Source organism: Argopecten irradians, chromosome 15 (genome assembly GCF_041381155.1).
Source record: "Argopecten irradians isolate NY chromosome 15, Ai_NY, whole genome shotgun sequence".
NCBI lineage: Eukaryota > Metazoa > Mollusca > Bivalvia > Pectinida > Pectinidae > Argopecten > Argopecten irradians.
This window is the reverse complement of record NC_091148.1, coordinates 32,557,030-32,573,060: the sequence shown is the minus strand read 5'-3', so window position 1 is coordinate 32,573,060 and position 16,031 is coordinate 32,557,030. Positions and strand designations below refer to the sequence as shown.

The following is a 16,031-nucleotide window of genomic DNA, read 5'->3' as shown; positions in this document are numbered from 1 at the left end:
GACAAAAAATGTCAAATTTTCGAGGCGATCTGCCCCTTTATCAAGACTAATTCGCAAAATAGCTTCCATTCTAAGTCCTTTTGGAGTAACTCGCCTTACACCTACTTGCTTGTTAAACAAATCTACAATCATCTTACAATTTTAATTATTGTAACCATGTGGCCATCTACAGTAATCTCGAAAGATGAACCACACGGAACTACTACAACATCCGTTTTTATTGACTTCTGATTACAGTACTTCGTCCTGTCTGAGGATATGTATTTTTATGTGGACTTTAATACAATGGTAGGCCCTATACTAATATATACATTTGTAGAGATCAACTCCGAGAAATGTTGACCTCTGACACTTGTGTCTGTATAGAGATTATTCTTCACAATGAATTACACTTATTACATGTAGATACGAGAATACTTAGATAATTAAAACATATCACTGAAATATGTTTGTCTCTATACCATTCTTTATATTGCCCAAAGGGTTATCGAGAATATGAATATATATCTTTATAGACATTGGTGGACAACTCGATATCTATTTTAGCGACTCAGAAAGTCATACTGTTAGCCTTCCAACCATTTATCAAACTAACTCAGACGTTCAACATATTTGGTCACTCGGTCTAATACCGCAGCGAATTTGTCAAATGGAGACATAAAGAATCAGTTCAAAAGTACACTAACATTTCTGAAAGGTACACTAATGTTATAAAAACTATATATGTTGTGTTTACTTACATAATTATAATTACAACTTAAACTTCGAATAACTTACCATGACTGTAAATCTCCGCTGTATGAAGATATGACCGACTGTCCTGTACTGTTCAATGATATAATAATACCCCTATATAGGCCTAAATATCTTTATTGTATTTCTACAGCTGACGTCATAATTCGTGGAATTGATCATTGTACGATGCATTAAAAACTTTGGTCAATTTAATATCCTTATTCTGCACAATTTTAACAGATTTATTCACTATCCAGTGTTTGAATATTGCCTATTTTGCATTGATATTTCATAAACCGGTACCCGCAACTTTCATTTTCTACATAGTTTATACAGTGTGGTCTCGTTATCAATAGATAGTAGTGTGAATATTCAGGTAAAGTATTGATAAAAGGTGATTGATTTTATGTTTTTATTTGTAATATTTGGGAGATAAAATTGTTCTGTAATGTTATGAATATGTACAGTAAAATTCGAAAACACTTTTAGTTAATGATTTTAATGCTGAAGCATTATTTTGATAACCACCGAAGCAAATTATCGGAAATAAATATTATACAATATAATATATGCATGTTTATATATATTTATTTTTATTATCTATCAGTAATAGGCTAAAACCCTAAGTGCCAACAAATGATTATACAATACAGACATAACAATTCCGAATGGTATTTAAAAAAATGCAAAAATGTTATGAATCAGTCTTATGTGAAAAAAGGAGTACACAGAACGTGACAGGAGACTTAATTTTATAAATTCACTTTTACAAAATAAAGCTTACAAAATTGAATGACAAACTAAAATCAAGGAAAGGAAGCACACATTGAAATGATAATAATTATCAAACAATGTTACATTTCTAACAACTCCGTTAGCTCTGTGAACAAATACCTTCCAGGGATAGATGATATCATTTTCGGTATCACTTTGGGCCGCTATAATTGCTTTATTTTGCTTTATTTAATGATAAGCAAACTATTTTCCATAAAGATACCCTAGGTTTAGCTTAAGCATATGTGGTAAAAAAAAGTCATGCAAATATCAGAGTTTTTGTGGGATAGCTCATGGTAATTTCAGAGGTCAAAGGTCTATGATTACATTGGCTAGGTCACATGCATAACTTATATACTATTAATGGTATCATCTGCACTACCCATTTATGCTTGTTTTATGAACTAATTTCAAGCACCACCATCACTAAAGGTAGAATGTTAGAAGTGTGCCTGATGACCCACCTGAATGATAGTAAAAGGCGGAAAGTATGATGTTACGCTCGTAAATACATGACGTCACAATCAATACTTACAAACAAGGACAGATAACTGTAATATTCTTCATAGCAGTCCAAAACTGTATACTTAAACAAGATTTTCAACTACTAGGTTGTATAATTTAACGTTTTTCCTATTCAGAATTCTTACTTTCACCTTTCCCGTTATCGATTCCTGTTTTAGACCAACCTATCTCTAAGACGTTTCTGTATCCTCGGTAAACATTTCGTTCATATACTGAGATCAAAGTTTCTCTGTGTTGTTTATCATACATTTATTTGCGAGTTCATCGTATTATGTTAAATTCGAAGTGTTTTTTTTTTTATTTTTGTACACGTATAGGCTATAACTAACAAATTAACAGCAGTTGCTTCGAGTATACAAACTCTCGTTCACAGGCTAAAACATTTTCTCACAAATCTTATCCATTTTTTTAAACTTTTGAACGCCATTATATACAGTGTATTCACTCTTCCGTGCACACACACGCTGCATTTATTAAAAAATAATCTATAATTAAGAACCCATGTCAGTAACCATTGAAATTTAGATGGGAAATAAAATCTGGTCTAAAACATGCTTAAACATTAATGTAACATCATGAAACACATTTTAGTTAAAAGCAGCAATTTTATGATATTTTTGTTTTCATGGCAACGACAATATTTTCCTAGCAACCTATTTCATGAATAGTTGCAAAATTAATTAGAATAAGGCATATTTAACGGGAAAATATGCAAATAGAAGTTTTCAAATTGCTTTCTGAACATGCTTTTGACCAGAATTTTTGACTTTCCATATCAACCTCAATGGTTACTTACATGGGCTCTTAATTGGCAGGGGCCATTGTTTTGATAATCAGATTTTGATGTCTTTAAATTATAATACAAAGAACGTGGAATGGGGAATAAATAAAGAGTCAAAAGGACTTATCTACAAAAATATAATTTGACATATCTAAATTGTTCTAATCCTCTAAGTTGAAGAGATTGATAATTTATCGAAATATACGATTTAACATATCACACACATCTTTAATCTTTGTTATATACTTCAACAGCGAGGAGGGTTACGTTGCGGGAAAACATGAAAACATTCTCCGACATCCAGGTTTCTTGTCACGTCCTTCCAAATCCGGGTATCTTATCACACTCTTCCACGTCTGAGTATCTAGTCACATTCTCCACATTCAACAACAATGGTAAGTACAATGTACTGTCAATATAAATTTGTCTTCCATTTTGTTCATATTCAGCACTGTACTGATGCATTAGTGTTGCTATATTACAAGTTTCTGAACAGGAGCAACTGTACATTTGGAGTTATAATTGCCACACTGGAGTCCTCCAAATTTATTCTTAGGCTTCAGACAGCTGAAGCAGAAAGTATGACGACATTTCGGATTACAACATTCCATTGTCTTACATCCGCCGTCGTGTTCAATCAATTTTTTACATTCTGGATGCATTTAGTGCCATACATAAGAGAAATAGTCTTGTTGTTGAAATACGGTACAGTGTTGGATTTGCCAGGATGTCGAAATAGGCACCTAGGTATCAATGTAATTGTACTTTTTTCTTATATATATATTTTTTAATTAGTAACGCGTTTTCTGAACCATCATGAATTTTCGTTTCTGGCTTACCTAGTCCTTTTTAATTCTCTTTATATCATAAAATTCTCTGAATAGGTGCCACCTTACACTTAGTTAGAAAGGTACCACACTGAAGAATCCCACGCTGATCTGCGGACTTCAGACAGCTGAAGCAGAAAGTATGGCGACATTTCGGATCACGACATTTCATTGTCTTACAACCGCTTTTATGTTCGATTAAAGTTTTACATTCTGGACATGCTCGAACCTTTGGTACATTAGATATGTTACTGAATTGCATTGTGACGCGCTCGCAGTTATCAAGAGTGTGTTGGGCAATTTTGATGTTATTTTTTTCACAATTGTGACCTGTATCCCAAGGTACAACACATTCCCAGCAAGGAACATGACGTAACAACGTGTATTTCCAGTCCTCATCATACAATAATCCACACTCCATCTGGATTATTGACTCTGGGCCCTCAGTCTTGGTCCAAAGGATACCCACAGGTTGGAACCCACTATGTCTAATTTCATAGTTATAATCGGATGGAAACTTTTTGTCATTTTACCCTGTGAGAACAAAACAGATTCGTAATACGAGCTGCGCAATATCAGCATTTCTCCTGGTTATCATCTGCGAAAATCTTGGCAACACACCTAACCTCTCCTTCATCACCCAATCTACCAATATCCTCACCCCGCGTGAATACGGTTTCTCGATTCACAAAGCTATTGCAGCCTTGTAAACGCGTTTTTCTGTACAGGTCCTTTTGGCCGGCTAAAAGCCATAAGTTTGATGCTCACTCACATCGGATAAAAAACCAGGCCTGTTTTATACACGTCATATCACAATGGTTTCATTATAGGTTAGGGAGTGATCAATAGACATAATTGCATACGAACCCTGTTCATCATATCTTATTTGCAGCATGTTCAAAACATATTTTAACATGTTGTCGTCCGTCATTTACACGACATTTGACTCCGTCTGCCATCATGACTTAATTTTGACATAGCCTCCGTTTGTCAATACTTATTCCCTATATTCGTTTACAATTACATTTTGAAATGACCTCCATCTGGCCATGCTTCTTGTCAATAACAGCTTTTGACACAATCCCCGCACGATATTACTTACTTGCTGTATGCCCACAACTCATTCTGATACGATCCCCGTCCGCCATATCACCTTCAAACATGTCTTCATCGCTTGTCCTCTCTCCGATCGGCATTCGTCTATCTTTTCTTATGATCATGATTTCAGTAATGTCGTCAGTTCGGAATTCCGTTTCATCATCCTTTAGTATCTTTGTGTCTTTGATGACTTCAATTTCGTCAACTTTTATTCTGAGTGACTTTGAAACAGTTGACTTGACCTCACGAACAGTTCTTGGTCCATCGGTCTGTGGCACCTGATAATTTATTTTCTAGTGTTGAAATATTCAGTTTACCTTCTTTAACTGGCGCTATACGACTACGTACAACAGTGGAACCCGGTTTTATTGAAATGCTCGAGAAATATTTCAAATGAACACGATCGCGAAACGGCGTTAGCATCACTCAAAGTTATACTTTCAACTGCAATATAATTTCATAAATATTTTTAAGAAAATCTGTATTAATCCTCAAAACTTTGCACAACTGCTAATCTCACATGCTGATACAATACGACTTATAAATTGGCTTGGTTTTACTTCGATTTTATTGTGATGTCGAATACTATGAACATGTTTCTTTACTCAAAGCATTTTGGTACTCACGTATGTGTTAGAGATAGAGGTTCCTGCCACTTTGCGGTATTTTAAGATAAAATAGTCTGGAAACAATAATTGAAATGAAGTATCAATAATTGTATTTCCATGTTACACTGTTAAAATTATGTTGATATGTTTTTAAAATGCTAGCCCTGTCAGCCATGATACGCTAAACAGTTTTTATGTCAAAATATATGATTTGCTTGTAAGACAATTCAATACGGTGTATGAAAGGTTTCATTTTAAGTATTATATTCATATCAAGGATTAAAAAGATATTCTTTTACAGAAAATACGAAATCACATGTTTATATGAAATATATTTTTCAATAATATTAAAATGTTTGTATGTTACCAAATGAAAATAAAGTGAAAGATTAATGTCGCATGAACAAAATAGATGGAATTATTGCAATATGAAAAACATAGATATGATTCGCATTACACATGTACAGTCAAACACGGTTATTGCGTATCTCTGTGGTTCAACGAAATCACTTTATCGTTATAGTTGTTTATCGAAATCGTTAAAAACATTTAATAGCTGAACAGGGTGTCGTCTTTGAAGTTATGGATAAATCAATTCCTTTATTCTAGAAATAACAACCTCATTATCTTAACAGACATCTGAAGCAAAAAGTATGGCGACATTTTGAATTATAACATTCTATTGTCTTCAAACCGCCGTCATGTTCGATTAAAGTTTTTATATTTTGTACATGCTCGAACTTTTGGTACATTTAGTATGTTATTGTATTTCATTTTAACGCGCTCGCAGTTATCAAGGATGCGTTTGGCAATTTTGATGTAATCTTATTCACAATTATGACGTGCATCCAAATATACAACATATTTCCAGCAAAACGTGTACAGAGATATTTCGTCTCTCTTACAATAGACACACTCCACTAGCTTATTGTATGGGTCTATTCTTGTACAATGGATCCCGCAAGTAGGACATTGTCTTATACCTTTGTTATAATTGATGGAAACTTTTGTCATTTTCCTGGAGAAAAATACAGATTCGTCATCGGTCATATCAGCTTTCTTCGATATCTCTGGAAATTCCCAAACTTCATCGCATTCCATACACTTGAACAATAGGTCACAGCTATTGAGCTTGGTAAGGCAATATCTGTACAGGTTTTCAGGGCTGAAACCATAGTAAACCCAAAATTAAATAACGTCTAATTAGAAACCAGACAATACATTGACCAGTTAATATCACAGAATGTAAATAAATAATAAATTCACGCCTTTATAGACATATGCTCAATAAGTTAATGTTGATTTTAAAATGTGCCAGAGACACAAGCCTATAGAACGTTGTACAAAGTTTTCGAAGACAACACCTTAAGTTTCTTTAGTGTTAACGTTACATAAACAATTATGAGTCAATGCTGTCACACGTCAGTATAAGCGATGAAGATTAATAATTATGTCCATATTTATACATCCAAAGTCATTACTCGAGGTTTATACAATCAATAAATGTCTTTGAGTGAGGTTTTTCCGAAAATGTTTTGTATTCGTTGTTTTTTTTTTTTTTTTTTGTCGGTCATGTTTTTTCTTATGTTTACAGTAACTGTTGTGCATGAAAACACATATAAATTTTGACTATCTACAGTACTTAAAATATAATTCCATTGATACCCACCGCAAACCCTCCTTATTTGATGCATTCTAGGCAAACATGTCAAAATCAGATTTTGATACAATCTCCGTAACTTATCGGTCCAAAACAGATTTTGGCACGATTGTTGTTCGTCATCCACACGACATTTGTCCCCGTCTGTCATAATTATTTATTAAGGACAGTTTCCATTTGTCAATACTTACTTCCTGTAGATTCCCTTCCTGTATTACTTTCCAATTACATTTTGAAATGGTCCCGTCTATGATTGTTTTTTTGACCATGACAGCTTTTGACACGATCCCCGCCCGACATTACTTACTTGCTGCATGTCCACAACTCATTTTGATACGATCCCCGTCCGCCATATCACCTTCAAACATGTCTTCATCGCTTGTCCACTCTCCGATCGGCATTCGTCTATCTTTTCTTATGATCATGATTTCAGTAATGTTGTCAGTTCGGAATTCCTTTTCATCATCCTTTAGTATCTTTGTGTCTTTGATGACTTCAATTTTGTCAGTTTTTATTCCGAGTGACTTTGAAACAGTTGACCTGACCTCACGAACAGTTGTTGGTACATCAGCCTGTGGTACCTGATAATACATTTTCTAGTATACAATGATAATATATGTCCTGTATCTTCTTAAAGGTACCTTAATAAAAATGGGTTTAAATCTATAAAATGTAAATTTAAAACGAGTTAGATAATTGTATAGAGTCGCAAAAGCCAATAGCTTTTCGTTGATACTGTACACTTATTATCTTTTCCTGAAGTAATCTATTTAAAACCATAAGGTTTGTTGAGTTAAGCTGTGAAAGTCATTCAAAACACAATATGATGCTTTATAAACATTTATGCGTTGTAAAAATTTTGTTTTTATGCTTTATATGTTTTAAGATGGAAACATAACTGCAAAATTCCCGCACAAATTTTTGACTTCAACTTGGCTTCATGGTCTGCCCGTATGTATCATTTCATTGCACCGCAGATGTAAATATATTGGTATTTATCCAATATGTGACCGACAAATTAAGGATATACGTTTTTCAGCCCTATGTAAATACAACACAGTTTATAATGTATTGAATATATTTGTTGCAGCTCGCTCAACGTTATGATGTTTTCAATTATAAAAAGCCATGTATTATTCCCAACATGCTATTAAAATACGACTTTGTTTTATTTGATGGTGGCTAGTTAGGGCTAACTCACAATCTCGTGACCTCGCGACTTGACTGAAAATCGAGGTCGCGTGATTGCGAGGGCATTGTCACGAAGTTGCAAGGCGAAATCCAAAGCTTTCAACGATGGTAACTTCGCGGCCTCGCCTCTCAACCTCACAGTCTTGCCTCTTAACCTCTCAGCCTCGTGGCCTCGCCTCTCAACCTCGCGATCTCATCTCTCAACCTCCCAGCCTTGTCTCTCAACTCGCGACCACGCCTCTTTATATCTCGCGATCTCGTGCAAGAAGGCAGTAATTTGCAAATTCATATTGACAACTAAGCGTCTATTACAAAATGAGTGATAAAAATAGATTTAAAAACAGCTGTTAAAAATACAGCTTCCGGAAAAAAACACGGAAGAGGGAAAAAAAGAAAAATAAATCCGTTCAAAAATATAGAAATGAAAATGACAAAATCTGTGCATTTAAAGGAAGGTTTATAAATATAAAGACTACGAAATTAACATTTCTCCTGTACATAGGTATAATCTTCAGACCATTTCAATGCATCAAGCGAACAATAGAGATGGTGAGTTGCCCAGCTTGACCAGGAAAATACTCCATTTAAAATAGAGCGAAGTCAAGCTTTACATAAAACAATGCCTTATTTTTCTCAAAACGAGGCCGCATCGACAAACGGAAGCGTCCGACAATTTCCAGATAGCAATGGCAGTCCTGACACGGAATAACTAGTAAAAAAAACCAACAAATCGAAGTGCGATGTGTTGTTTATGCATATCATATAATGTACAACACTTCATGTTACTGACATACGCTCGCTAGCTTAGTAACCCCACTTCATTCTGCTTCTAATGGAGAAGCTGAAACACAAAATAGGTCTCTGAAGAAGCGAATCCAGATTGCACACTCAACATCGAAGGACTGGATATAAAAGGATATAGAACAACACCGCATGCGACTACAGATGTTTTTTCCAGCTGAATTCATGTTCGAAGGGAAACAACGTACAAAACTTCCCAAGATAGGAAAATTCGCACGTGAAAAGGATGAAGGACTTAGAGACACAATATGCGCTTAGAAACCACCAGAACAAATAGACTGGACAACCTGCCTACTTATTGGTATAGTTATTAAAGTTAGGACGACCACACAGTAGACAAGACAACATATATATACATACCGACAACTCTCACATGCAGACGTACAACGCACCTTCAAAATACTGTATGCCGCACGATGTCCACCCCACAGACCATGTAAATGATATACTTGTACTACATATAAATCGCACTGGTGAGCCTATCGCTCTGATGTACCACGCGCACAGGTATGCGTGCTCCTTTTATACCCTGCACGCGCAAGGCTAGCCAATCATTTGAGTTACAAGTAGAATTACCCGCGCTATTTTAAATATATATATCTTATCACACACGAACCATATCCCTGGCGCCAGGACTCAAACACACACACGCACACACGTAGTCTTACTTTCAATTCTGCCACACTCTTTCCCCTTTCGAACGAAAAAAAATACATTATATATTTTTTTTAAACTTTCAATGAATCATCGGAAATAATTACCTAAATGCACTATCTAAATTCAATAAATGATATTATTTATACTATTTATAACAGCTCATAGCTTATAAAAAAACAAAATATTTAGCGACTATAAAGAAGACTTAGTACGTGACTATAGCAAGTCTATGATATTAAATGCGAAAATGCAGCGACAAGTATGACGAATAGAAATATTGACGAAACTATCTCGCGGCCTATAACAAATCAAATGACAATAATATCTCTGCTTCCCTCTTGAAAACTTTTAGTTTAGTCGGCACAGAAATACCATTTGGATCTATACGTCGGTTATTATAGGATTCGCGGAGCGGTTTGTCGAGAATGTCACTCCATGATCGTACCCGATTTGGTAGATGAAAACTTGTGGAGCGAGACGAAGGTGCCGGCTCATCTGATTATGCTGCGTCTTCCATAACCCACACACTTCGGGCATCTGTACTTCACCGCCCCGTCCTGGTGTGGACCATGGCCCAGTGCCTTAGCAAGGCCCCATATGAGGTGTATACCTGTGAACGAGCACATGTTCCACCGGACATGGCCATTGGATTGGCCGTCCATCGAGGCCTAATGGTCGATGCTGAGGCCATTGACATCTGTCGAATCGACAGTGACATCCAGCAGACCTACCTGTACTGTTGCTAGCCATTCCTGACAAAAAAAATATTAGCAAACAATGGATATGCATCGTTACAGCTTTTGATCCTTCAGGTATTCATTTGAATTCATAAAACGTATAAAAAAATGTTAAAATTTATCTAAGTTAAGGTGCTTGAAACATATTTACATAGATTTGTTCTAACAGCAAAAGTTGCTTCATGAACACAATACCACAACATAAGTCTTATCAATATAAATTACAATATTTCGATAAGAAATCTCATAACCTTTTTTTAATACTGTGTGGATGTAATTCCATTGAATTACATTCAAAATTAATCAGAGATAAATCTGAATTTATATCATATATACTATAGTAAGAAATAACACAAATACCACCACCAACACAAATATATTTATTTGTTGATATTTAACACTAACAGACACACCAGAAGACAACACAGAAGACAGTTACAACATGAACAAGGTATGTGGGGCGACTACGGGGAAATAAATATCACGCGGCTTGACCTGGCGGCCACTTCTGGTTCTAAATATCGGATTATCATGACTGTCAAGCAGTGGAGCATTGTCTGAAAATGCTGGGGATGTCTCCCACTCAGGAGAGTCAGAGTCAGCTGGTGTTAGGTTTGTAGATCTAGGGGTATCTCCTACTTCCTGTTCCTCCCATTCATCAGGAACTGAATCTCCCTCAAAGGGTTTCAGATGATCTACATGGACAGATATAGGTTTAAGCTTTGGTTTACCCTGTATGACATAGGTGTGACTAGATAATATCCCTACAACCTTGTATGGTCCCGTCCAACCTTTTCCTAACTTACTAGACAATGCAGGAGGGTACCATCTCCACACAAAGTCTTCTATACAAAATTTTCCTGGGACGCAAACACTGATCGTAATAATTGTTCTGCCTCTGACCCGATACTTGAGTGTGCTGAGCTACAAACTCAAATGTACTTCTCATGCTTTCTGGTGTAACCAGTTTAACATACAAGTTGGGACAGTTTTCATCATAATGATTATGTGAAGGAACACCTACAATAACATCCAAAGGACAAGTTATCTCCCTTCCTAGACTAGACTGCGCTCATAAATATTCAGTCAGGTCAGGGCCGCCATTTTGGTCAAGATCCTGAACCAAAATGATTCTGATTGGTTGGTCAATCCAATCAACAAAATCGTTGGGGTTTATTTAGACCCGGGATTCCTACTGTATACAATGGCAACGAGGTGGAAATGAAATTTCAATATTGTTTAGGAAGCATTCAGCATTGAAAAAGTATTTAAAATAGTTTAAGAACATTACAATTCAAATTCAACGACTGGATATCTACTCACGCACGAAATCTGAAGTTCCATACTATACGCTGACGTTATGGTGAGTGTAACGGAAAAGATGCAGACGACATTTTGAACATTATAAATATTATCCAATCAAATTCCTAAGATCGATAGCCCTGACCTTTCGTGGTATTTTCGGAGCAAAGCCAAGCGGAAAGTAGAACAAACTGTATGTAGCCGCAATGCGTAATGCTGTTAAAAATAATTTAGAATCTGGTGAGACAGTGCTTGTAAAACCAAATTACGCGATAAAACAAGTACACCGTTTCATGCCCCACCACATACGTTGGTTGGACAACATGAAAACAGTTTTGTTGTAGAGTCAACAGAATGTGTTCAGTACAAGCGGAATAGCAATAGTATTAAAAGTTTCTATACTCCTACTGCATCTGATGTTGAATGTGGTACCAGTGAACCTGAACATATTGTCAAGGATATCAACACTAGAATAGTCAGGGAACATTTAGACACTGGTACAAGTCAAGCTTGTAATGATAAAGTTACGCTGATGAACCAGTCACCAAGACCAATTCGGGAACGAACAATGCCAAAACATATTACAGATTGTGTCGTTTTGTGATCTATAATTTTACGTTAAATTATAGTGAAAAGTGTATAAAAATGTTAAACGATAAGTGAATCGAGGTGATTTTTCATATTAAGAAAGAATATGTTTCTTGCACTGATTAGTAATCAAGTGACATTATCTTGACATTATTCATTTGCTCAATTGTGGATAAGCAAATTCAAATAGTTTTATTCCTCTTCCCATATTTGTGGTAAATTTCATCTTAAGAAGGGGAGGAAATGTAGTGTACTTAAAAGAGTTATATCCCTTCAGTGGAATTCTTTGATAAAGATGGTGGGTTGTTAGTTTTAAGGCGCCATAATGGTTTAGTGTTGTTTGTACTGATAGGGTGCGATTTGATTCGGTTTGATTAAATCCGGACATGTAATACGGTCGTACGTCTACCCAGTTCGGTGCCATAATCATTTGGTGGTTACTACGTCTTGTAGACAGAACCAGAACCCACTCGACACCGTTATAGGTATATTGTACACATTATGATTAAAGTACCTATATTGTACTTGTTCTAAAAGGAATTTCAAATATACCAATTTTGACGGATTATATTTACATTGCCGTTGCATGGTAGCTTTATGGGTTTTTTTCAGTGTTCTAGCGTAGTAATACCTTCATCAGTGTTGAGAGAAGAAGCCTCTGGAATTTCCCGCTAAATCATTAGTTGTTCCATTAAAGATGCTTCAACGCCGACAGAGCATAAACGATACTTTACATTTGACCAATGATTAGTGTTTAATCTTATATAAATATTCCTAATTAACACAAAAAAGTAATTTGAAATAATCTATTTTGCTCGTGGTACATCCAGAATCAATACTTCATTCCATAAACGACATAGTGCCACAGAATTTTTTCGGATGCAATTAATTATTTTTAATATTTTTTGTCTTGAAGTAAAATCATAATCTTAAACTTTTCAATGGTGGTAATGGTGTAAAGTAAGTTACTTTTGTAACTGAAGAAAAATACTAATTCCGGTCCTGTATCGATAGCGAAAAACTGTCATTTGTAAGCGGTGGAGCATCTTAAAATGATATTTCCCCCTATGTATGCATTTACAATTGATTTTCAGTTTAGATTTTATATCTATTTTCTTTTCATAACGAGAATAACAAATTAAATGTAACTGTAATCATTGATTGTTTAACATACATTGGTATGTAACAGACATTGGATGTACAATGTACTAGCATAAATATCGTCTGCACCTCCGCATGTTTTTCCAGTCTATGTTAAGATTTCAATTTTGAGTGATTGTCCGGTAGCCTGGTTATTTGTGCGGAGCATTATTTCATTGCTGAAACTCCTTCGCACTGGATGAAGACCGCACAAGATTTTAAATCATTTTTAGATCACTACAAGTGTAAATGTTTTGGGGGGTTATGAGTAACGTAGAAGCATATGTCAACCTTTTGTTTAATATAACTAATAAGATACACGGCATATTTATAAACAACTGAGTTGTGAATTATAAGGATAACTTGTGCTATTCATGCTTATTAATTCGAACTTTATATAATGAAGTTTCTTTCGTCTTGATTGGCAGTGTTCATTATTTTGATAATCATAATTCATTTTTTTAATGTCTTTAAAGTTTAATACAAAGAAAGTGCAATGGGAAATAGTTAAGGAGTCAAAATGATTAATCTAGAAAAATATAGTATGACATATCATAATTGTTCTAATCCTCTGATGATCATTGTAGAGATTGCTATTTTCCCCAAATATACGATTTAACATATCACATGCACCTTTAATCTATTTATGTTATACACTTCAACAGCGAGAAGGGTTTCGTGGCGGGAAACATGAAAACATCCTCCCACATCCGGGTATATTATCCCATTCTCCCACAGCTGGGTATCTTGTCACATCCTCCCACATCCGGGTATCTTGTCACGTCCTTCCACATCCGGGTATATAAATATAAACTTTATTTATTTTACATCGAGTGAGAAACAAGTAATACAACTTATGTAAATCACTCTCGATGGCCCGGATGTAAGCGCGCGAGGGGTCTTAGTGTGGGAGGAAACCGGAGTGCCCGGAGAAAACCCACGTGATCGGGCAGGTGACCCCTGACCTTTTCACGTCCGTGCCGGGGATCGAACCCCGGCCGGCTAGGTGAAAGGCGAGCGGCTTAACCACTACACCACCCGATCACCCATCATCCGGGTATCTTGTCGCATCCTCCACATTTAACAACAATGATAATTAAAATGTATTTAGTCATTATAAATGTGTCTTCCATTTGGTTCATATTCAGCACTGTACTAACGCATTAATTTTGCTATATGACAAGTTTTTGAACAGGAGCAACTGTACATTTGGAGTTATAACTGCCACACTGGAGTCCTCCAAATTTATTCTTAGGCTTCAGACAGCTGAAGCAGAAAGTATGTTTACATGTTGGATTAGGACAATCCATTGTCTTACATCCGCCGTCGTGTTCGATTAAAGTTTTACATTCTGGACATGCTCGAACTTTTGGTACATTAGGTATGTTACTGAATTGCATTTTGACGCGCTCGCAGTTATCAAGAGTGCGCTGGGAAATGTTTATGTTATCTTTTTCACAATTGTGACCTGGATCCCAAGGTACAACACATTCCCAGCAGAAAGCGTACACGGATTTTCCGTCTCTCATACAATAGACACACTCCACTTGTTTATTGTCTGGGCTCAGTCTTGTACAATGGATCCCACAGGTAGGACATTGTCTTATATCATTGTTATAATCGATGGAAACTTTTGTCATTTTCCTGGAGAAAAATACAGATTCGTCATCGGTCATATCAGCTTTCTTGGATATCTCTGGAAATTCCCAAACTTCATCACATTCCATACACTTGAACGACAGATCACAGCTATTGAGCTTGGTAAAGCAATATCTGTACAGGTTTTCTGGGGCTGAAACCAAAGAAAGAAAAACATGAGTAAAACCAGGCTGTACAGTACACGTCATAACACAATGGTTTAACTATAGGTTAGGAGTGATAATAGACATATTTGCATACGAACCCAGTTTATCATATTTTATTTGCGGCATGTTCAGAACAGATTTTGACATGTTGTCGTCCGTCATTTACACGACATTTGACTCCGTCTGCCATCATGACTTAATTTTGATATAGCCTCCGTTTGTCAATACTTACTCCCTATATTTGTTTACAATTACATTTTGAAATGACCTCCATCTGGCCATGCTTCTTGTCAATAACAGCTTTTGACACAATCCCCGCCCGATATTACTTACTTGCTGTATGCCCACAACTCATTCTGATACGATCCCCGTCCGCCATATCACCTTCAAACATGTCTTCCTCGGGTGCCCTCTCTCCGATCGGCATTCGTCTATCTTTTCTTATGATCATGATTTCAGTAATGTCGTCAGTTCGGAATTCCGTTTCATCATCCTTTAGTATCTTTGTGTCTTTGATGACTTCAATTTCGTCAACTTTTATTTCTGAGTGACTTTGAAACAGTTGACTTGACCTTACGAACAGTTCTTGGTCCATCGGTCTGTGGCACCTGATAATATATTTTCTAGTGTTGAAATATTCAGTTTACCTTCTTTAACTGGCGCTATACGACTACGTACAACAGTGGAACCCGGTTTTATTGAAATGCTCGAGAAATATTTCAAATGAACACGATCGCGAAACGGCGTTAGCATCACTCAAAGTTATACTTTCAACTGCAATATAATCATTATAATATTTTTA

At 35.9% G+C, this 16,031-nt stretch overlaps 2 protein-coding genes across 2 annotated transcripts; both read right to left on the bottom strand.

Annotated features, from left to right (window-relative positions):
• Positions 1-4,625: 4,625 nt before the first annotated feature.
• Positions 4,626-6,507, bottom strand: LOC138309813 (uncharacterized). Its single transcript, XM_069251036.1, has 3 exons — positions 6,332-6,507; positions 5,367-5,422; positions 4,626-5,018 (listed from the first exon to the last, which is right to left on the bottom strand). The coding sequence occupies exons 1-3, from the start codon at positions 6,447-6,449 to the stop codon at positions 4,737-4,739; spliced, it is 456 nt and encodes a 151-aa protein (XP_069107137.1). The 5' UTR covers positions 6,450-6,507; the 3' UTR covers positions 4,626-4,736.
• A 5,037-nt stretch (positions 6,508-11,544) lies between these two features.
• LOC138309635 (E3 ubiquitin-protein ligase DDB_G0292642-like) lies at positions 11,545-15,831 on the bottom strand. Its single transcript, XM_069250858.1, has 2 exons — positions 15,563-15,831; positions 11,545-15,216 (listed from the first exon to the last, which is right to left on the bottom strand). Exons 1-2 carry the CDS (start codon positions 15,822-15,824, stop codon positions 14,597-14,599), a joined length of 882 nt encoding a protein of 293 aa, XP_069106959.1. The 5' UTR covers positions 15,825-15,831; the 3' UTR covers positions 11,545-14,596.
• Between the last annotated feature and the right edge of the window lie 200 nt (positions 15,832-16,031).